At 39.0% G+C, this 22,795-nt stretch overlaps 1 protein-coding gene across 3 annotated transcripts in view; it reads right to left on the bottom strand.

The window, feature by feature from the left end:
* Nucleotides 1-9,509: 9,509 nt before the first annotated feature.
* The window catches only part of WFS1 (wolframin ER transmembrane glycoprotein), a 32,623-nt gene continuing 19,337 nt past the window's right edge, over nt 9,510-22,795 (bottom strand). For all 3 annotated transcript variants that reach the window (XM_053941104.1, XM_053941106.1, XM_053941105.1), the window contains exons 4-8: nt 19,377-19,521; nt 18,365-18,535; nt 17,692-17,772; nt 13,803-13,948; nt 9,510-12,178 (exon numbers count right to left, since the gene is read on the bottom strand). In XM_053941104.1, the coding sequence (XP_053797079.1) occupies nt 10,370-12,178; nt 13,803-13,948; nt 17,692-17,772; nt 18,365-18,535; nt 19,377-19,521 (2,352 nt within the window). In that variant the 3' untranslated portion in view covers nt 9,510-10,369. The remainder of the gene's footprint in view (nt 12,179-13,802; nt 13,949-17,691; nt 17,773-18,364; nt 18,536-19,376; nt 19,522-22,795) is intronic.

Here is a 22,795-nt window from a genome sequence, read left to right as displayed (position 1 = left end):
AAGGCAGCTGTTGTGCATGAGACACAAAGCCCGTGCAGCGATTCCCTGTGAGGGACAAAACTGCCCTATGCACATCCACCTGCCAAAGGCATCTGGGTGAACCTTCTCCCTTCTCTGCACAAATCAGAGGGTGCTCTCATGGCCCACACCCACATCCTTTGCTCTCCTGCAAGAAGAGGAATGGAGAAAAGGCATCTTTTTGCAGAGAAACCCTGAGGTTTTGTATATTGCTCTTATGCCCATAGGACCAAAGCAAGATCTTCAAAACTTTTCAAGAGGAAATAAAAGAGTCCCACAGTGAAAACTCAGAATGAAATAGGCATAGGGTTGTGATCACTTTACAAGAGTTGTTGTGATGCAGGATGTATACCCTGATTTGTACAGCTTTCCCCTTCCTGTTTAGTACCCTAATTATCAGCCCTCAGATACACATTTCCCCCAGTTCTTTTCTTCCAAGGGTTTGTGCAACTGGAGTCAGGCCTCTCTGCTTTATGTGGACACCCCATACCACAGCTGTTTCAAGGTTTCCTTACCATGCCTGCAGCAAACCTGGATTTCATCCTTGACATGACGAAGTTATAACAAAAACAACAGGGCATCTGCAAAAGTTAGACAATTCACCATTTTCTGGCTCAAAACCTTTCTTGCCTGCACTGCAAAGGAAGGTCTTTGCACAGTCCACAAACTTCTTCTTCCCCCCCATCTCCTTTCACTCTTATGACTAATCTTATAGGTGTAAAATTTATTTCTGGGCTAAATAGACAAATGGGGATATGAGCATCATAAAGTCACCCTAGGACAGACGGGAAAGGTGGCACCCCTTGTCTTTCTCACTCTTGCTTCATAGATGCAGTATTCTGGAGAAACTTAATATTATAAATAAAGCAAAAAAAAAAAAAAAGAAATTCTACCAGGGCAACTACCAGCCCCAAAGAGTGTCCATGCTAATGAGGACTGTGACATAAAGCACAGGCATATATTCAATGTATCCATCTGCACTTAAAGACTGTGTACTTCTAAGCTTAGACAGAAGAGCTGCCCTGGGCTAGAGAAACATCAGGCTATAGGACTGAAGCACTCCATGGAGATTCACTTTTTAAACAACAATTGAAGATCAATTGAACTGTTACTAGAAGCAGTATTAGGAGAGATTTATTAATCATCCTTTTATAACTGTAGGAAAGCATCTTCTGTAAAGAGAAAACTGAAAAATCCATTTATTGCAAAACCAATTGCTGGGCTCATCATCTGTCTGTCACATTGGTGCAAGGGCACACATATGGGGAGTGTGTCATACATGGACTGCCTTCAGTGAGCAAGTTGGTAAATTCCTGCCAGTATGTGCTTTGGACAAAATTTAAAAACAAAACCAAAAAAAACAAACAAAAAAAAAACCACCCTGAATTGTTTTGCATTGCATCTTCTCGATTGAATATGTCTTGATCTTGAAGGATTTTTTTAAAAAGATGGTTCTTTGAGTATTCAGAAAGTGATATCCATCCTGACCTTCACATGACATCTTTGGCTTTGATTCTAGACAAATTCTTGATCAGAACTTGGTCTGTAGACTACTTCCAAAGCATCTAAGCCCTATTAAAATAACATTTCCATTACCTAATTAATTGTTTGAAGCTGTTTTCAGTGATTTTTTATTGAAGTTATAGTTTGTCACCTGAGGCAACAGCATGGCTTGTTGTCGTGGAAACATCTCTGCTGTCATAGGGAGGGAGGAACAGGAGAGGAACCACAGAGGAGATGCTTTGTTGAAATGCTTTGCTCTTTAAAGTGACAAAATTATTTCAGATAAAGAGAGTCCATGCTGAGATCGACAAATACTGATTCCTGGGATATTATGGGCCCTGTGGGCTTGGTTCAAGCCCTTTCTAATTTAGCTTGACACAGCTCCTGCTGTCAGGCACTGCTGTCTCCTGTGGTTAACGGCAACATTTACAGGGCACTTTCTGTTGCCAAACTTGTTATTATTGCACAAAAATCCTGCCATCTACAAAAATAGAACAAAATATTTCTAGCAACCTGCTGTCATTTATCTATTTGATTTGTAAAAGATGAAAAATCAGTATTACAGAGTTCATCTTACTGGCCTTCACCTGGTGTGTGATCTAGCTACAAGTTTTCTACATTCCCAAATCCTTGTGTTAACTATAGTCCATGGGTATCTCAAGAAAGAGTTGCAGTTAGGTAGAAGCCACGCTGATTTAATGGAAATTCTAAGTTTATATTGATCTCTACCACAGATTTTCTCTGTCTCTTATTGTGCAGATAACAGAGAGTAAATAAAAAGGTTTAAGCTCTGATAATTTTTATTATCATGATTTTTTTTTTTTTTTTTTTTTATCTGAGACATGAAGATGCAGGAAAAAAACAGGGTTTCCACAGCAGCACTATCAGGACTGTGTTTTGTCACTACTCACTTCCTACAGAACCAGACAATGCAGATTGATGCTGACAGACTTATAAGATCTTAGAGACAGGAACATTCTCAAAACCTGCTGAGCTGCAAATCAGCCAGGCTGCACTTTTCATAAGTTTCATATGCTGTTCATTTATCATTGTGCAGTTTTTTTTATCACACAGAAAAACAGACCTGTTTCCTCCTTTTTCATAGTCTTGGATTGCAGGCACACTCCACAGTGATGCCTTTGCTTGGCATTTGTTTAACTTCGCTTCTATCTGGCAGGGAATCGGCTTCACAAATGGTTACCTATTTTTCATAAGAGGGTTTTTTTCTACCTGCATTTCCTCTTCGAAATAGAGTAAAACCAGAGCCTGATTCTTTTGTTCCTTGGCGGTGCCCTCTGGAGACAGCGGCAGAGGGAGGGAAGCGCAGCGTGAGCCTGGAGTGCCACCTGACGGCACGGGAGGCAAAGCGCCAGGGGAGGTCTCTGCCAGCTGGGGACACCTGCTCTCTGCAGCCAGGGGACACCTGCCCTCTGCCAAACTAGCAAACGTACCATTTTCTTGCAAAAAGTCCTGATAGATAAAGCAAACCAGTACAGCGAGGATCCAGGCAGAGATGTGCTCCCTCTGGAGGTCAATGCCCTGCGAGAGGACATGGCCTCCTGGATGCCCTAGGACTGGGCTTTCCGACTTTTTAAAGAGCATTCTGAAGAAGTGTAACTCACCAACAGGTGCGTGATGCTCTGTGATGCTTCTGGCATCTGATATCAAACTGCAGATGAACTGAATTTCTGCCAATAATTAATACTGGAAACATGAATTGGTAATTACCTTTGTACATCGTTCACTGACGTCTCTGTAAAGCCAAGACAGATGTCACTAACACCAACTAATCCAGCCTCAAAACAAAATGCCAACCAAATGAAGCTACAAACTTGGCAGTAAAATGAGAGGATTTTAAGTGAAGTTTAGGTTTTAGCCCATACAGACCACTTTTTCATAAAACTTAATTGGTTTTCTAAAATGCACACCAACATGTGTGCATAAGATTCATGAACAGGTTAAGAGAAATATCAGCTGACATGAGGGTGTGAATAAATCAGATGCGCTGGCAACATTACAGGAACTCCAATGGAAATAGAGCAGCTGTGGCATGAACTGTGGAGTGGTTTCCCTGTGCCTTGCTGGAGCTGCAAGGGAAGCCAGGGAGTGTTCTGTGGCAGAAGTCAGTTTATCCCGAGGGTTCCAGAGCTGGCACAGCCAGAGCTCACAGCGTGATCTACACTTCCACTTGGACTGAATCGCCAGTACTCACACAAACCCTTTCTCCCAGGCTGTAGTGCTGTTTCTGACAAACTGTAATGGTAGGTCATTCCAGCAGCTGCCCACGCCAGACCCAACACCTCAGGCTACAAGCTGGGTGTTAAATGAGATAAGGAAGAAAATTCAAATCCCAAGAGACAGGGTAGTTTCTTCTCCTCCACACCGGTGGCTCAGCTGTGATAAGTCCCCTCCTGCAAGCACCAGCAGGGTCCCACCCATCCTGAGGGGTTATCTCTGCTAATGGGCCATCTTGGACTCAATGGCACCAGCAGAATAGGCAGCTGCCACGACCTGGACCATCAAGGAATTCCAAATACCCCAGGACTCACAGCATAACACCATTCCCTTGTGAAACTCCGCCCAGAGGGAGGTACTGAGCATTCCCTCTGAACCTGAGCAGATATAACCGGGGACTTTGGACATTACCACAGCTACCACTGGATGGATCCAGAGGAGGACCAGAGCTTCCACAGGACCAGCCCTTTTGACCACAACCATCACTTCAATAGGACTGCAACCACCATTTGATAGGACTACGACCACTACCCTGACCTGCAGGGTGCCAGATTGTACTCTGATTTTGCGGGTTTAAGCCAGTTTTCTGTGTATGATTGCATTTATTGTAATTTCTATTAAATTGTAATTGTAACTTCAACCTGAAATCTCTCTGAAGGTAATTGAGTAGGGTTGATTTGTCCTGCTGGTTTACTTTCAAACCAGAACATCTTTTGGCTCCTGATATGTGGCCTGAGAGAGAAATTGGAATTACAGTTTTGTTCTAAAGCATTTGTGTATTGAGATACAAAACTCCCTGATCATCATGATGCTTGATGTACTCATGAGGGTGTTGTACTTTATCCTATACATCTTTCTGCATATGGGGAACTTTCTACCCATCATTATGACCTTTTTAAGACCAGGGGAAGAATTGTTTTGTTAATATTCTATATTTATGGCATGATAACATCAGAAGCAATGAATTTAATTTGGAATCCTACCTGAGGCCACTCTTCAGGAAACCCTGCAAAAAGATACTTCCTGCAGACATCAAAGAATCATTACCAGATATTTAATATTAAATTCATGTTGCAAAGAGGATATGTTAAAGCAAACAGTGCCAGTCTCCAAATGGCCATTGGAAATGCTCCTTGGCCTATTGGCGTCACCATGGTTGGCATCCATGCATGGATGGGGTGGGAAAAGACCTTCTCCAAGCACATGGCCCATGTGCTCTGTGATGAAACTTCAAGAAATACATACAGGGGCTGAAGAGGCTCATGACCATTTGCCAGAAGCACTTCTCAACAGACCCATCAAAGTGTGTGGAGTACAACACTCTGTGAGGCTTTGCAGGGGCCAGGGCATGGCTCACATTTTGGTGTCCAAGACCCAGAGAGGATGGAAGAGGTAGAGTTTGTTCTTGAGTATCAGCTAGAACCGTGTCCACACAAACCATGTCTAGGCCAGAATGACAGCCTAAGCCAATAAATAGCAATTGCCCCCCATTCAGAAAAAGGAATCCAATCCATCTACCTATTCTGAAGTGGCACCTGAGTAGGTGATGGGTTCAAGAGAAATTTTTATTACCTCTTCTAATAGGGACCCATTTCCGTTCCCCTTCATCCACCAATGTCTTCCTATTGCCTGACAGTGGGAGGCATGGGAGTTGTCTGACTCCTGGTGGGCCTTCCTCAAGGACGGAAGGGTGGAACTCTACCTATCTCCCTTTCACTTTCCTCGATACTCCTTAGTCTTTTAACTTCCTCCTTAAGCTCAGCCACCAGCAAAAGGAGATCATTCACCTGCTCACACTGCAGGCAGGCTTCTTCTGCCACAGCCCCTGGTACCACTGATAAGCTCAAGCACTCTGCACAAGAAGGGGTCTAAACAGATGCATCCTTTTTGGAGGGTTCTATTTGGCTACATACACTTTTACTAACTGCAGTTTTTGATCGTATAAATACCATTACTAACAAAAAAACGCAAAACCAACCAACCAACAGAAACACAACAAACAGCAAACTAAAAACCCCACTAGCAGAAGGAAACCTGCAACCCTGCCTGCACGAACTGCCACGCCACACCACACCCTCAGAGACGTGCCACGCCCCTGTTTGCCACACTCCCTAGAGCCCTCTTTTAATCACCCCGCCACTCACCGTGTATACACACACACAGACACACACACACACACACACACACACACACACACAGACACACACACGCGTATTTTTCAGTAGGATTGCAAAGATTCCCAGCTCCATCAACAGCAGATCAGCCCAGAGGAAACACCCCAACTAACTTAGCACTCAAATCACGATGTGCAGTAAAAATAATCACTTCTTGCACAGATTTAAATGAAAACTTTTGTCAGATGAAAATGCTGAAATTAGTGTTGGGAAGCTGCATTTTTACAGAAACTGCTTCATGGGGCTGCCAGTGGGCAGATACGTATCCACTTTTCTTCCATACTCATGTATTTTTTAAAGGAAGGCTATAAGGAGTGTTTCTATGTTCCTGTTCTGCTTCAAAATTTGAAGTTCAAACTTAGTTAGAGGGGAGGAAAACACAAGTTTTCTCAGTGCTTAACACTTCCCCTCAAGGGGAAGGTGACTCTCATCTTTTCCACATCAGGCTATGATTTATAAGAGGAACTGCAGGATGTGAATGATTTTTTTCCCTAGAGTAAAAGGTAATTAAAGCTTTTGAGTAATAATATGAAAATAAATGAACCATCCTAATGCATATAAACAGTGATGTGATTTGGTGTTTGGTGTCCAGGCATCCTATTTGCACGCAACACTTGCTTGAACGTAGGTGCCAGAAGCAGGTATGTTATCTCCTTACAAGTTGTCAAATTGCACCTAATTTTTGCTGCATGGATAATTATATATTTCTAACTCAATGGCATAGTTATTGGTTTTCCTTCATATCCATCTGCTGTTCAAACAATTGCAGCTGTGAAGCTGAGGTTGGAGTGCAGCTTCTTTCAACCTCCTTCAGTTGTTACTGGATGTGAGCCTTACCCTTAGAGGCTGCAGTGGGTTTCAAAAGTATTGAAAAGGTATGTACTATCTGGAAACTTCCTTTGCTTTTTCCAGTGGAAACAGAGAAGCCAGAAGGCAGACAAGCAGCTCAGTGTAATATAAGAAAGCGCTACACTAGCCCAATGGTAATACAGAATGGTTTGGGCTGGAAGGGACTGTCAACCCCCCTGCCAATGCACATGGACACCTTCCACTAGACCAGATTGCTCAGAGCCCTACCCAGCCTGGCCTCAAACACCTCTGGACAACATTCTTATTACCCTGTGTTACAAAAAAATTGCAACAAATTTCCAATTAATAACAGCTATTTTATGGCACTTAAAAGATCCAGTAGTTCACATGTTAATTCCTACAGATCTACCATTTTTTTTCCTCTGGGAGAACAAGGCAAAACTCTGCATTCTTGCCTCTTGCAAGATGCTGTTAGTCATTACAGAGTGGGCTCTTAAGTTATTCAGAATTTCTATATGTGTTGTTTTTCTGTGCTTATGGAAGAATGTACCAGTTTAGAGAACAAGCAGTACTTTTTCATTTTACATTGAAGATGAAATTCAAATGAATATTTTTTCTAAATTCTTTATATTCTAAATGCTAAAGCTGAAAGTCACAGAACAGCCGAACCTAACAGAACAGCTGAACCTAATTTAGAATTGTCAATAGCCATGTAATATCCTCCTCCTCTTTCATTAATTAATACTAATTCAAAAGACTGAATTACCAGCCTAGAGAAAGGGCACCTGCCTTTGGAACTGTTTATAATTAATCATATATTGAAAAATGAGTAAGAAAATAATAAATGTGGGAATAATTGAATAATTAACAACAGCTGCCAGATTCTGTGCCTCTCCAACCTAGAAGAGGACCGGTTTGGAACACAGAGCTGTAGCAGGAGTGGAACAAAATTATTTTGTGCTCTGTTTGCTTGCAAGGTGCAAAGTAAATAGAGGCACTCTTTGCAAAAACACCTTATTAAATTCCAGCAATTTTGTGATTGTCAGCTAAGATACACTTTAGAAAGGAAAGATTTATTTGCTGAAGGTTTCAGAACACTGAACACTACATCAACAAGATCTATCAAGTTACCATTAATGTATCCTCTTTTTCCCTAATAATTTAAAAGCAGCAAGGAGAAACACTTGAGAACTAGCATTAAAAGGCATTATTTAAAGGTCTTGAAGTAAAATTTGCTTCCTCTGTCCCTTGTGGCTGCACTGAAGAATAGAAAACATATGGAAAATGATCTTCAATGTGCTACTGTGCAAAACTTCCTACCTGTGCTGGAAGGAGGCACTTGACAAATTCAAGTATCCCCATCAATCCATCACTACAGAGCACCTGGGTTATTTTTCCTAGCATCTAGCTAATTCAGAGTTTGGCTTTGCGTTTTTTTTTTCCTTCATGTAAGTGCATAAAGGGTGATTATTTAACTTTGAATCTGACCAATACTGAGTATTTTTGAAGGCGCTCTCCCCCTCTGAGGAACCAGAGATTTTTAGCTAATAATTCGTAACAGTTATATGCCAATATCCTCTAACAACTTCCACAAAAAAGGCTGAAATACAAGTTTCAGAGTTGTTACTATGATACAGATGGGAAGTGAGGTACCAAGATTAAGCCTTTTGTCTTTAAAAAGCAACTAATTCCAAAGAAATCAAGTACTCTCCCTCCTCTTGCAAAATTTCCCACATCTGACTCGAATCACTTTTTCATTTTTAAGACATGTAACAACTCGTTCAAAATGCACCACAGTAAGTTACTAAGTTGACATCCATACAAAGGGAAAAAGCTAAAAGGAGAAATTTTAACATTAGTTCTAAATCCCAAGACTATTGCCTTTTTTTTTCCTCCTGACAAACATATGAATAGAAGTTTCACAATGACGTACGTAAGGGAAAAAAAGTTAAAAAACTTAAAATCTTTTGTGCTTGTATTTCAGAGCCAGGAAGAATGTTTGGGTATCTAAAAAGAGCCTATAGATGTTCTAAGAAAAGGAGGAGAAAGGCATAAGTTTGGCTTATTTCCAGCCAAAATGGGCCTAGGTAAGGGAAGCTGTCAATACTTGCATTTACTTGCTATCTTATTCCTTTTTTTTTTTTTTCTCCAGGTGGAAACAGAGCAGTTTTCAAAGCTAGAAGCACCCTGAAGATATGGTTTTACGTCATAGATTTTCTGATGGGCTGAAGCATGACTGTGGGGCTTTGGATGGTGGGGGCTTCTGCCGTGGGCACTGGGTAGCACACCTGGAGGTGCCTTTGGCATCCTCCCTCCCAGCTGCAGCTCTGGGTAATGCTCAAGAGGGTGCTCATAGCTAGCAAGCAGCCATTGCCTCATTGTCCCAGAAGTTTCCCCTTCTCTATCAGGTTTTCATTGCTAACCCTTCTCTCTGGTCCTGGTGATGACTGACACACAAAGGCAAAAAGAAATCTAAAGCAGGCTCAGTGGAGGAGTCAGGGAAAAGGCAAGATGTATCTGTGACGTGCAGCCACAGTGTCCAGAAAGGGTCCAAAGTCACAACAAAAGCAGGGGGAAGCACTACTTGTAGACTGCACAGCTACAAAAACTTCACCTGGCACACCAGATTTTACTGTTGACTTCAAAACCGTCATGTGCAACTTCAAGTATCTCACATCACAATAATTTAAACATTCTAAATCTTTTCAGTGGAACTGAATTTTTCAGTGGAAGCTGCTATCAGCACAACACAAACAACTGGTCACAATGTCAGAGCATAATGAACAAAAGTTTGTACTTCATGTTTATTTGCAAAATACAAGTAATTAAACAAATATTCTATTTCCATTTCCACTACAGACTTTTAGGTATAATTTCAGTTGCTGTGGCTTGTCTATTACTGGTACCATCTCAATACAGCCTTGGTATTTGCCTTTCACACACCAGCATGGACTATACCTTAGTGTAACCAATTAGAACAAATAGCAAATTTCATACACAATATTTAATGCTAGGTAGAAGACTGGGGACTTTGTAAAACCTTGCTGGGGTGTGAAATGTTGTGCCCTTTCAAAAAACAGTGGTCACTACCTTCTGGACAAATAGTGAAACAGTGATTGCTGTACGCAAATATCACCACCAGGTACTGACACTAAGATCACTTTTTTCTAGAAAATACCAAATAAATACAAGCAATAAATGCAACAAAAGCTATTGTCAGCTACCTATTCTAAACCATACCTGTGAAAATACAAATGGGCACATTGTGAATACTTAAAAGAGTAAAGTGCTTTTAATACTGAGCAAGTGAATGCATCTAGTGTTGTACCACAGGCAATATATCCATTTTGGACAAAACAGTCTCCATGCAATTAGTCAGCAGTGATCCCCTGCATTCATTTATAATATTAAACTACTATATATTACTTCAGTCATACAGGGTTTAAGGTCAGGATTCGGTGTGTACACTTGCAAAACTCAACCAGTGCTCTGTATTAGCACATTGTTTGAGCATTGCTACAGCAAGGTAGATTTTTGTTGGGATTTTTTTTTCCTCTTAAGAAGCCAAACCTTTGGTAGTGTAAATGCAGTGGACACTGAAAATGCCACTGAACCAATATGAGAGAACATTATGCAGCTGACAGGAATGGGAAGAAGAAAAAATCAAAAGCAAATTTAATGGCTTTATGCACTGTGCTCCTCCAGTCCTGCTCTATTTTCACGTGCCTCCCTGCAGGTAAGAGTTTAGACATGCAATTCAAGCAAGTGATTGCTTTCAGTTCAAAGACAGGCCATTTACTGCCAAGACGACCCTCCAGAATTGTGCTGAATTCAATTATACTCCCTTGCCTCAAGTTCAGCAACACTTTTTTAAACTCATTGCTTGCCTTCAGCACAATATCTTTGGTTATATCATCCTCCTCTATAGGCTTGCTTCCATTTTTGTTACTGAAAGGCATGCCCACAGTTATTTCAAATTTGTACCGATCAAACATTTTCATATGGCATTTATGCTTTGTCAAAAACTTCAGACGACACAATTCTTCCTCTTCCAGTGTAACATTTTTGGGATCACAAAGAGGGTAGGTTTCACCATACAAGCATCTCATCCAATCACCAATAAAAAACGGAAGCATATTTATTGCAGATTCTGCACTATTGTCGATTTCTGTCACGCGCACGTATTTGAACCGCCCGGTCCACGTCACTCGGTGTCCTTCCAGGTGACTGCACAAAATCTGAGTACGTGCCATGTTAGTCTCCTTCCAGGCCCGGGGTCCACAGAGGAAACCATACTGATTCCACGTCAGGGTGGAGTTGTAAACTTTCATGCCTTCAGATCGATACACATAGAACCAACAGAACAGCACTACAGCTGTAATCCACACCAGAATGAGTTTCACAATTGAGCTTCGAGTGAGCGATTTCACCACTTCAACTATGGAAAAGTTAACCTTTGTCCACCATCGAAAGAGCAAAGGAACAGCACACAAAACCAGGGTCACTACAATTTTCATGAGCTCCAAAGACAAAAACCACTTAATGAAGTGGACAAGACACATGAGTGCAATGCCTACAGCCAGCACTGGGAGTGCAAAGAGGAACAGGAAGTAACCAATGGATGCACGAACAAGCCCAATGCCAGAGGACTCCTGCAGAATGACCACAGAGAGTTCACACCACATAAAACACACCAGGTATGGGACCAGGTAGCAGTAGGTGCCTTTAAAATTCCGTAGTTGAGCCATTCTAAAGAAAAGATAGAACAAGTACAAAAACAGAAGGCATGGGATGCTTACATTGATCACAAAGAAATGGCCTACAGGAACTGTAAAGAAGGTTTTACCTAAGAATTTCAAGTAGCCAAAATTTCCAGGTAATACCTGCAATAGGGATAAGCAACCTGCAGCTGCCTCAGTCATTAATGCCCTTCGCGTGTAAGGTTCTGCACACGTGCTTAAACTCATGTAACTTGTCACTGTGAAGAAAACTGAGACAGTAGCTAACTCTGAGCATGGTATACAGTCTTTGCTTGCTATAGGGAAGGAAAAAATGACAAAGAATACCGACAGTAAAAAATAAATGTACGGCTCTAAGTGATTCCATCCAAAGTTCACCTCAGCTTGCTCAACATCCAGGTTTGGCTCAAAACGAAGCAGTAAGTCAGTCAAAGCACGGAAGTTTTCCCAAGCCTTACTGTCCTGAAAAACTTTCAGTGTGCAAATCACCATAGAAATGAAGGACAAATAGAATATGACTAATGGAATAATAAAGGCAAAAAAATCAATTGTCAGATTACTGATGATGAAGAAAAAGATGAGAGCATTGATATGGTGTGTTGGAACAATGGTAGACAGCCAATGCATTCCTGCCTTTGATGCAATATCTATAAGGTATTCTTTAATTTCCATAATGGCATGAAGTGGATATTTTACAACCTGGAAAAAGAGAAAGAAGCATTTTATTAACAAGCAGTTTTGTATCTTTACAGTTTTGTATCACAAACATTCCTAGCTGAAGCAGTAGCAGCCAGTTGTCTAACCTCAGCTAACATGAAAAGATTTATATTTCAGATCAATGTTGCCAATAAAATAAGATTACTGTGTCTGAGATTATTAGCTCCATTTTTATTAACTAAGTCAGACGAAGCTCAGAGACAATTTTGATTTCAGGCAAGATGTATTTCATTACCTTTGACACATATAATTAAATGGCTTCCTAGTCAAATATTCCGCTCTGCTAACTTCATACTGAAGATAAACTACACGGCTACAGCCTTGCACTATCTTAAGTCATTACTTGAGCTGCGAGTACTGTACTTCAAAGCATGTAACTGTCACATTCTGCAAGAATTATGCTATACATTCTATGCAGATACACTGCAGGAAGTAGTGCCTATGATTCATATACACATACAGAAGTCTTTACAGCTGCGGTTTTATCTTTAAACAATCCTTGCTAAGCATCTAGGGATGCAGCTGTCAAAATCTGCTTTGGAAGCAGCAGCAGCAGCAATTCAATTACTACACATCTACAGAATCTTTTAACTCCACAACAGTAACTGTAAAGGATCTTAAAATTCTACCTATTTTACCTGGCATTTTCGAACACAGTCATTGAACAGAGAAACTGGATTGAACACTCTCCCTATAACCAACCATACTCTACAAAAGATCAATTAAAAGGTATTGGATTTTTCAAACACACATTCAAATATTGCATTGAGACATTAGATGCTGCAATCAATTGTCCTTCCCCCATAAAATGAAAGTTTTTGTGTTTTCCCAGATCTTACATTTTTATATTAATTAGTTCAAGGGGAAAAGCCAAGAATGTTCCAGCAAATACCTGTGGCACTGTGATGAACTGGGACAGCACATGCCCCAGTGATTTGGGCAAAAAGCTTGTTTATTTGTGAAGGCATCTCTGTTCTTCAGAAATGCATCTCTTTCAGACAATTAGCCATGCAAAAGCTTGGAAAGTGACACCTTTCACTCCCCCTTTTTTCCCCACCCCTGAAATATGATAATGGACAACAAACTTAGAGCAAAAATGCAGGTCAGCAGCCACACATCCCCTAAAATTTATGCCAGTATTGAAGGCATGCACCTTTATTTTCCCTTCTTTCACTGTCTAGAGAAGTATCAGTGTAGAAGCTAACAGCAAGTTTCATCATAACAGAACCTTTTCATGCTATGGATATTTTTTCCCACCTGCTTGCTCCTGTTTAAATTGGAAAGATATGAAGCATATAGCAACATCTACAATAAAAATAGGGCAGTGATGACAGGTACATTTAAATCCTCACTGAAGATGTAATGAAGGTAGATTGTCCCCTTACAAGGAAAACTGTTGTCACTTTCTTTTAAATACATGACTCATATATATGAAACTTAAAACCTATAAATGAGGTCAAGTCCAAAAAGAAGTTACAGCAACAATTCTTGTACTGATCTACACAGACTAAACATCAGTATTGAGAGAGAAAGGCAAGTCACTCCTGTTTTGTCTGTGATGCTTAAGAGGCTATTCAACATAACCTGTTCCATATTGTCTTTTTACCTTCAGTCGTAGGGGTAATTCTTCAGGACTCTTCCCTGCCAACTCATCATCTTCCTCTTCCTGCATAATCAAGTTAGATGGGATGATTCCCTTTGCATACTTCTTGGTAATTTCAACAAAGTCATCCAAAGCAATAAATTTTTTAGCTAGAAAGATAAAATGAAAATATGGAATAAATTTTATCACAACACTGTATTGATTATGAATTGGAATATTAATTTCTTTTCCTGACAGAACCTAGTCTACAAAAACTGAACTACTGACAACATAGGTTTACCTTGCAACTTGTCCTGAGATCTCTGCTGAAAACAACAATCTCCTTGAGACAGCAACATATATAATACTCTACATCTTGTCAGATCAGCAGGTAAGTTTGTTATACTGATAAGTAGGATAACAGAGTGAGTGAATGTAGCTTATCTGCAAGGATTCCACAGGAAAAAAGACTACTGGATTAGGTCATAGTTTTAAATCATAAACTATTTTATCTGCTTCAGAGAAATATCCAACAGCTGCATTGGAAAGAAAGATGTTACAGAAGCAGTAATGAATTATCTGCATATCATCAACTGAAACACTGACTTCTGATTTGTCATTTAGCAGTCAATTTTTTGAGTTCAGAAGTTACAGACATATAATTATGGGAAAGACACAATTATTATATCTATGAGACTAATTATGGATTACCTAAAGTGTATTAATTTAATATGCTATGTGGCCATACAAAGGGCCTCCTCCAAACTGTATCAATTGTGATCTAAAACAGCTACCAGCAACAAAAGAGACCTTGATCTGTTTACATAGAGACAAAATTCATCCCTCTGCCCTGGAAGATCCTTATCCACTCTTGTGAGCATAAGGGAGGCACAGAGTTACTACTGAAAACTCCAGGGAAACAGCAAGACAGAAGATGATTTATACACTGGTTCAAACTCTTTGCACCCAGTTCTCTACATTAGCATGAATTAACTTGTTTCTATGGCAGACAAGCTTGATGCAGTTTGTAAAGGAGAATAATTAACAGCATTTTTTTTCCATAAACCAAAGCAAATGACATTGCTGTATACATGAAAGAACTGAATGACAAAAATCTGTAACACACTTCCTACACAGTAAATTTAACTAGTTAGCTGATGCAAAGATATGAAAGCTGGCCTGCTTACTAGTTTGACATTTTAAAGAGACTGATAACTGCTTCATCAAATTCAAAACCAGAGGATTAATGGGTTTGGGGCCAAAAAAATTTTAAATATGCTACATTTATAGAAGCAACATACAAATAGTTTTGCATTTAAGACTGAAAACACTGGAGATATAGAACAAAAAAAAGTATTTGTCTCAAGATACATATTAGAGGAAGAGGAATGTTAAGAGTTCAACAGAAAATCAGTATCTTACAATCTGTCTTTTGGTTTAATCTCACAATATGGATGCTGTCTTTGGCTTGGGCTTTTACCGCTCCTCCTCCTCCATGCATGAACCCTTATGTCCCGCAAAATACCATCTGGCATGCCTCCCAAGAAACAAGAAAGGATTTATTTTTGCTATCTATTCTTATTATTCACAGACTGTAAGGCAACTTTACTCGCATCAAGAAATCTCTGAGACTCTTTAGGTGTTTTGGGGGGCTTCAGATTAAGCCTCATATGAAAGGTGTCATGTAAATTTACTGTCTTATTGGGAAAAAATATACAGTGCTGGAATAATCTTATTCGTGTAGAATCAGCAGACATGTTAGAACCTCACAAAAATACCTTAACAGCACTTTTACAGGAGCATGGGACATCCTGAGAAGGAAGGAGTTGTTAACTTACTATGTATAGATGGCCAATCGACTGCAATGACATGCACCCTCTCAGGCATGCAACTACTGCCCATTGACAGTGTCACCTCTAATTTTCTGTTTATACCTCCATTAAGGACAACCCAGATCAGATATCTGCAAACACATATCTGGCTTAAAAATTATCTTCCAAGTATGGTCAATGTACTAACACTAAAAGAAGAATCTCCTTCTGGCAAGGTAAATGAAGAAACTCAGCGAGTCAGAGAAGTAAATTCTGGAGAGTAACAGTTTTCTTGTTCCTCCATGAAAAGGTAAAAGCTCTTTAGAGAAGAGGTAACAGCTTAACTCCTCCTTTAATTGTTTGATGAAAACTTTTCTTTTTTAAATGTCATTAGTATTTTGTTACCCAAGTGTCTCTTAAATTGATATAAAAAGTGTATTTTGTAGATTCTACTTTATTATTCATAGATTTTTTTCAATTTGGTTGCGACAAATTCCTCAGCCTCCCCCCACCCATCCTAGGAAAAGAAAAATATTCACATAAATTTCTGCCTACACTTACATGTATGTTCATTTACTGCCCTGCTATTTTATCTGCAATTTAAGCCTTAAAAAAAAAACCATATTTGCCAGTTCCTTTTCTGATAACTCTCTGAATTACTGAAGAATCCAGAACAAAATGACTTGCTGTGCACTCACTTGTAGCACCACAAGCAAGTTCACCTAAAAGAATGGAAAGAACCCCAATGCAACACAGCTCAAAAGAACCCAAATACATCTGCATTATGATACAATGACTGGACAATGAAACTCAACAGTCTTGTCCTTGAAGGACTGCTTCTAGCTTGCCAAAAGTGGCAGCCAAGTCACAAAAACAGCTGACATAGTCTCACAGAAGGCTTGATAGGACCACAAGCTTGCTTTCCAAAATATTATTTCTCATATCCCTTAATCCCTTGTTTTCACACAGGCAGGTGCCCCTGTTCCTCTTTTACTTCTGTGAAAGCTAATGAAAACTAAAATACTCTATTCTTCTTAGGAATGCTATTTTTCAAGTCACTTGTGTTGCAAACACAATTCTTGAAGGTAAAGGCCAAATTTACCTAACGAAATGTAAATCTAATCTTTCAATGAGTTTAAACCTGCAAACCTCCGGATTTGACTCCCTACTCCATGTATGACACTTCAGTTTCACATAATCTTAACTTCAGATGTATTAGTAAACAATATGCTTTGTGATATTTAAAAGTGCTATTCAAGTACTGATCAAGATTGCACATGACCTATTCAATATGGCTTAGTGCATTTCAAGAAACTGAGGTTTTCCTGACAATTAATAATTGAACCTTATGTTAAATACTGTTCTTGAAAAACTAAACATGCTGCATTGTTGATAATTCATTTTCTTAATATAACACTTTGACTTTCCTCCTAAAAGCCCAAAAGCACATCAGTATTTCTTAGTTATGCCACACAAAGGAGAATTTTCACTCCCAATCCCCACCTCACCAAACCTTACAAAACTCACAAACTTTGGTCTACAAATCTGACTGACCCTGTGTGTGTTAAGGGGTTTAATTCTTTGCAATACACGAACTAAGCTGCTGTAAATAATGAAAGAAGTATCTTGGTGCATCTTTCCTAAATCATTCACTGAACAAATATGAAAAGACAAATATTAATTATAAGGGAAGGGCAAATGGAAGCTAGGCAAATAGAATGAAGGATCTGTCTGCATTTAAATTGGTGCATAATTCATTCCCTCACTGTAATCAGAAACACTACTCCATTTAGAACTAAAAGAAAATATTGAAAGTGAAAATCTTCTTTGCTGAATAGACTTCTGAGTGCTGAAACGGCAAGAATATAAAAATAACAAATGACATGCAAACTCCCTTTAGTAGTTGACTGCAATGGTGATGTCTTCTGTGAGTTCACATGTAGATCAGTTATTTGTTTTCCACACAGAATAAACTGACACTATCAGTTTATTGCAATCCAAACTTTCTACACATTCTTAGTCTGGCAGCACAAAATTGCTTACCAAAGCAAACTAGAAACTAAAACTACTGGCCAAGACTGAAGGCACTCACATGTACTCACATTCACTGTTCACTAATCGCTCCAGCATCCTTCTCTGCTTCTGCACGGACTTTGGGACTGGGCCAGGCTGCTTCTCACCATCTGTTTCAATAACAGAAGTTTATGGAAAGTCAAAGCAGTCAACTAAAGTGATCAAACAGTTACTGCAACATCTGGGGAACAGTATTTCTTCAAAGTAGGAAAAAGACAAACTTACACAGAAACAGGTAACAAGTGCCTAGTTTTCTATATTCTCGTTACTGTATTAGAAAAAGAAACACGACTGCCATAGCTAACATTAGTGCTGTAGTGGCAGAATGTCTTGAAGACTGAATCTGTAAACTGAAACACGTGAGGTATCATCAGGATGACTGTTAAAGGGAAAGAAAAATCAAATACAGCAGATCCATAAAATATCTATTTTCCAAAGACAGCGAGTGGTAAATAAAGGGATTTTAAATATATGGTCAATTGAACAGGTCCTTAAGTGACCCACAACCTACAGCAAGTGTTGGTCCAGAAAGCATTGTTATTAAAAGAGGATTAGTCTTTGAGAGAGTTACATTACCTTAAGTAGATTGTACATTTACTATTATCTCATTCCTGATTGTTCATAAAGCCCTTTAGATTTCGAGCTGTACTGTGCCCATAAGTCTGTATTTTATCAATACCATAAATAAATTCATGAACAAACCTTCATTGTCAACTTGCCCAACATTTTCCAGCAGTTCAGAAACTGCTAATTGCTTCTTCTTTTTTGGATTTAATTTCCAATACATGACCAAGGCAGCTTTTCGAACAGCTCTCTCCAAGTCAGTCTCAGATGATAACTTTTTCACCTCTTCCTCATTCTCAGAAGTTATGCCTCAAGAAAAGAAAAAATACATTACATACTCATCCCACACCATGCAGAAATGATAGCTTTTCTCACAATTTATTTTTCTCAGTTTAGTCTGAAACTTCTCAAGTTTCAGTCACATTCTGACCACCTAAGTAAATTACTCAAATACCCTTCTGTGTCCATGGCTTATCAAAATCTAACCACATTGCTTAGATTTAAACTGTACTTCAAAGATGTGCAAGACATACATCATACTATGTCTTGCTTCAACTTTTGAAGCACAATGGATCAGGCAAAAGGCAGTGCAGACAGGCATGGGTGGCATGCAAAGGAACCAAGAACTGAATAAAAGTGGGTTTTCTTTTTTGTTTTGTTGGGGTTTTTCCCCCCTTCATAAGAGTTCAGATAGTTGGCAGACGAGAAGAGAGCATTCCAAGCATGGGAAGTAGCATGAAGGAAGATGAGAATCTTAAGGTGGGAGAAGACAGTGACCAAGACCAATTAGAAGAGAGGTTGGAGAGGGGCAAAAGAATGAAACAGCAGCAGATAAGTAGCTGGTGTGTGGTTATGTACGCTCTTCAGAGTCAAAGAAAAGAAGCTTCCATGAAAGGTGAGGACGAGAAGAACATGCATGGATTTCATTAAAAAATTCGAGCAATTAACTAACAAAAATGCTTTAATAAGCAGTATTGGTAATTAGTGCTTTTTAAATTACCTGTTGGAGCAGTTTGTTAGCAACTATTCATGCAATTTTGCCATGATCATTTCCACCATACTTTAACCCCTCTTTTCAGAGTTAAAAGGAGAACAATATTGTTTCAGATAATGTGGGAAGTGCAAGCAGGAAGCTCCAGAGAACCCATACCTCTTCTGTCTGCCAGGCATCTACGCAAGAGTTTGACGGCTTCTCTTCGACCTTGCTTAGCAGCAAGGATGAACCAGTCAACTGCACTACAATTGTTAAGTTCTTCATCCTCCTCTTCTGCTAATTTCAAGAAGTGCTTCCCCACCTATAATAAATAGGAAACAAAATTCCTTCAATACTGAAATATACACTACTTTGTCTTTATGTTTTTCTATTTTCTTCCCTCCCACCCCCTGGAACTCAGCTAAGATAAATTCTCTCTGAACAAAAGATCAAAACATTTGCTCCTAGCACTAAAGAACATAGCTGTAAGCTGATCTTCTGATTGGAAAGATCTGGAAGAACTGGAAGGAAGAAGGAATTGCAACACATTTGGCCAGACCATTGAATCAGTTGCCATTGGTGTTCAGTTATCTGGCGGAATGAAGTGAAGCTCATGAAGCTCAAGTTAAAAGTTTTCTTGAATTTTTTTCCTCCTACAACAATGACCAGACAATACTGCTAGTTTCATTTTAGAGCCAGAAAAAGTAAGTGCAATGCAATCTGGTGCCAGTGACAATCAGAAATTCAGGTGAAGCTATTGACAAGGCCTTGACATGGAAGCAGGCTTCAAGAAGGGCAATCCCTGACTCACACCAGTTCAGTCACTGAAGGTCAAAGCAAACTCGTGATTATTTGGTGAATGGAATAAAACTAATACTGCTTAAGCATCAAGCAAATTCAGTGAAAAAGCTTATAAAAATTCTCCCATTCAGGATTACAGAAATTACCAAGTAGGTATCTATATTACTTTTTTACAGGTAAGAAAAAAAGACCACCTTTTTTCTTCCTTCTAAAAATTAAAATATATGAAAACGTACTAGTAGATATATTTATGCAATAGTATGAAACACTTCTGCTTATCACAACACAAGGCAATAAAAAGTTAAATGGCAGAAAATTACCAGAACTACTGGACATTTTATCTGCATACCTCAAGAATGTGGGAAATATTTTTGCTTGGCTCACTGCACTCTCTCTCTCCGTAATGTTACTGCATTCAGTTACATTTTAGAAGCAATTAATGCAGTAACTTAATAGCTTTTTAAATCCACAACATTATCTGCTGGAACAAAAAAACCCTGTTTGAAAGGTTCTCTGAAACTTTCATTTGTTACTCCTGCCACTAAAGGTGACTAAAGAAATACTGTTCAAATATTAATAAATCACATTACCCTTATGTAGATTAAATGCACTGATATAATCAGAAAGGTCTTTCTTCTTCCAGTAAAGGTTATTTCTCCAGCCATTTAACTGGTTTCATACACCTGAATGAGTGCTTGAGCATCTTCCACACAGAGCATTATTGGGTAGACATTAAATCCATAGCACATACAGTGAAGCTATCCAAAACCATATAGAAATAAGGAGAAAATTGGACTAGATAATCCAAACATTGATTACAAAGTCATGCCAGAGTTCAATGGGAGGTGCACACCAAGAAGAGAGTGTATGAGACAAAAAAAGAAAAAAATGTTTCAGCAATTGCATGGTAATCTATCACTCAAATGCAGATGTACCTACAGCTATTTATTTCAGAAAGGAATTGCTTGAACAAGTTACACGGCAAATAACATCCATCTGACAAGAACAGCTGTTTCTTAAGCAGGTTTGTATTTATAGCCATTGAGATTTTGAGCAAAACTTCAAGAGTGGAAGCACTTAATCATGCAGCTCTTAAGTTTCTAAGGACCTCTTGGACATAGAAACATGTATTGCAACATCAGCTAACAGTTCATGGGACTAGTCATAGCACAAAAGGCACATAGCACAAGCAAAATGACAGCATAACCTGTTTTATGACTGAAATGCTTTTTGGCTTGTCTGTGGTTATAACAGCAAAGTTCCTACATCAAACTACCTGAAAATGGCTGCAAAGCTCTGGCCTGTAGCAGTCAAAGGAAGAAGGATGGATGGGAAACAGTGTTAACCTCAAATCTGTCATTTAAGCAGTCTGGGATTTTCTCTTTCTGAGAGAATGAGCTGAAAGTGTGAAATAAAGTCATACTTGGTAACAGCTTAACACAGACCCTCACACTGTACTTCTCTGAAGGTTGTTCCCATCTCTGGCTTTGCTAAGTTAGGTGGTCATCTCAAGCAAGATGTCCCCTTGCAGACATCCTCTTAAAGGCACAGAACTGCCTTTTCTCCCTTACAGAATTCCAGCTGTGAGTGTTTCGTTTATGTAACTGCCATACAGTTATTTCTTGAATAAAAATACATTTGCAGTAATACATGTTGACAGCCACTCAGACTGCATTTATTTTCACAGTCATTGCAGAATTATTTTTGAATAAACACATAATAATAAAATAACTACAAGCCATTGAACCAACTGATTTCTTATGTTTGACTTTGCAATTGTTAACAACAGTACAAAAATAGCATCTCAGCTTCTCATTTATGCTGCTACAAATGTGAGAAATAAAAATACATTTTTCTAATTGATTCTAAAGGAATGTATTCAACTATAGAGAAGAAATAAATTTCTTTTTGGGTTTTAAAAACTGAAAGCTAATTTTCTCTCCACAAATAACAAGAAATGTGACTGCATAAAAAAAAAGAAATTACTGTATTTTAGGCTCCATTTCAGGCAGTCAATTCATCCTGAGTGCAAACTGAAGCAAAATTGTATGCTGTATCTTTTTATGGTAAGAATCCTATCATTGTGTGGGAATAGAAAACGTACACAGTTAAAGAGATAAAGGAAGAGAGTGAAAGTGGAATTAATAGTGAAGGAGAAAAACCCCTATCATTCATATACATATGTATGAATCACAGACTTAGACTATGTACTCAACTGGAAATTATATCCTGAAAGAATATTATGTACTTTGCTTTCTTATGTGTGGAGAATAGAGCCAAAAGATGGATTTTACAGCAATGATTCCCTCAAGGATAATGTTTCATCCTACACAAAGCTACCAGCTGTTTCAAAGTGAGGAATTTGTTACTATCTCAGGTTACAACTCCAAGGTCAGCCTGCCCCTGAAACAACTTGAGATGAAATTGGGAACAAGCCTAGCACTGCCATATTTTCTTTTACCAGCTTTAAAAGAATTACTTTCCCATCCCCACCTCTGATTTTTATTTACAATAGGAGTGGTGATCCTTGGGGAAAAGATCAAAACCACCAATGATCATGTAGGAGACTCCTATTTGGCAACCACTCCTATTTGGCATCAAAGCTGAATTTGGAAAGGAATGCTCAAGTAAAACACTAACCAGGTTAAATATAAATTAAAACCCTTCTACACAATTTTAAGCTATTAATACTAGACCACTATACCAGGCAATAGAATACAGTGGAAAAATGGTACAATTTTTCTAAAACCCAAGAGAAAACCTCAAGTGTTAACAAATGCAGGACAGAACTGATA

Source organism: Vidua chalybeata, chromosome 4 (genome assembly GCF_026979565.1).
Source record: "Vidua chalybeata isolate OUT-0048 chromosome 4, bVidCha1 merged haplotype, whole genome shotgun sequence".
Taxonomy (NCBI): Eukaryota; Metazoa; Chordata; class Aves; order Passeriformes; family Viduidae; genus Vidua; species Vidua chalybeata.
This window is presented reverse-complemented; position numbering and strand designations above follow the sequence as displayed.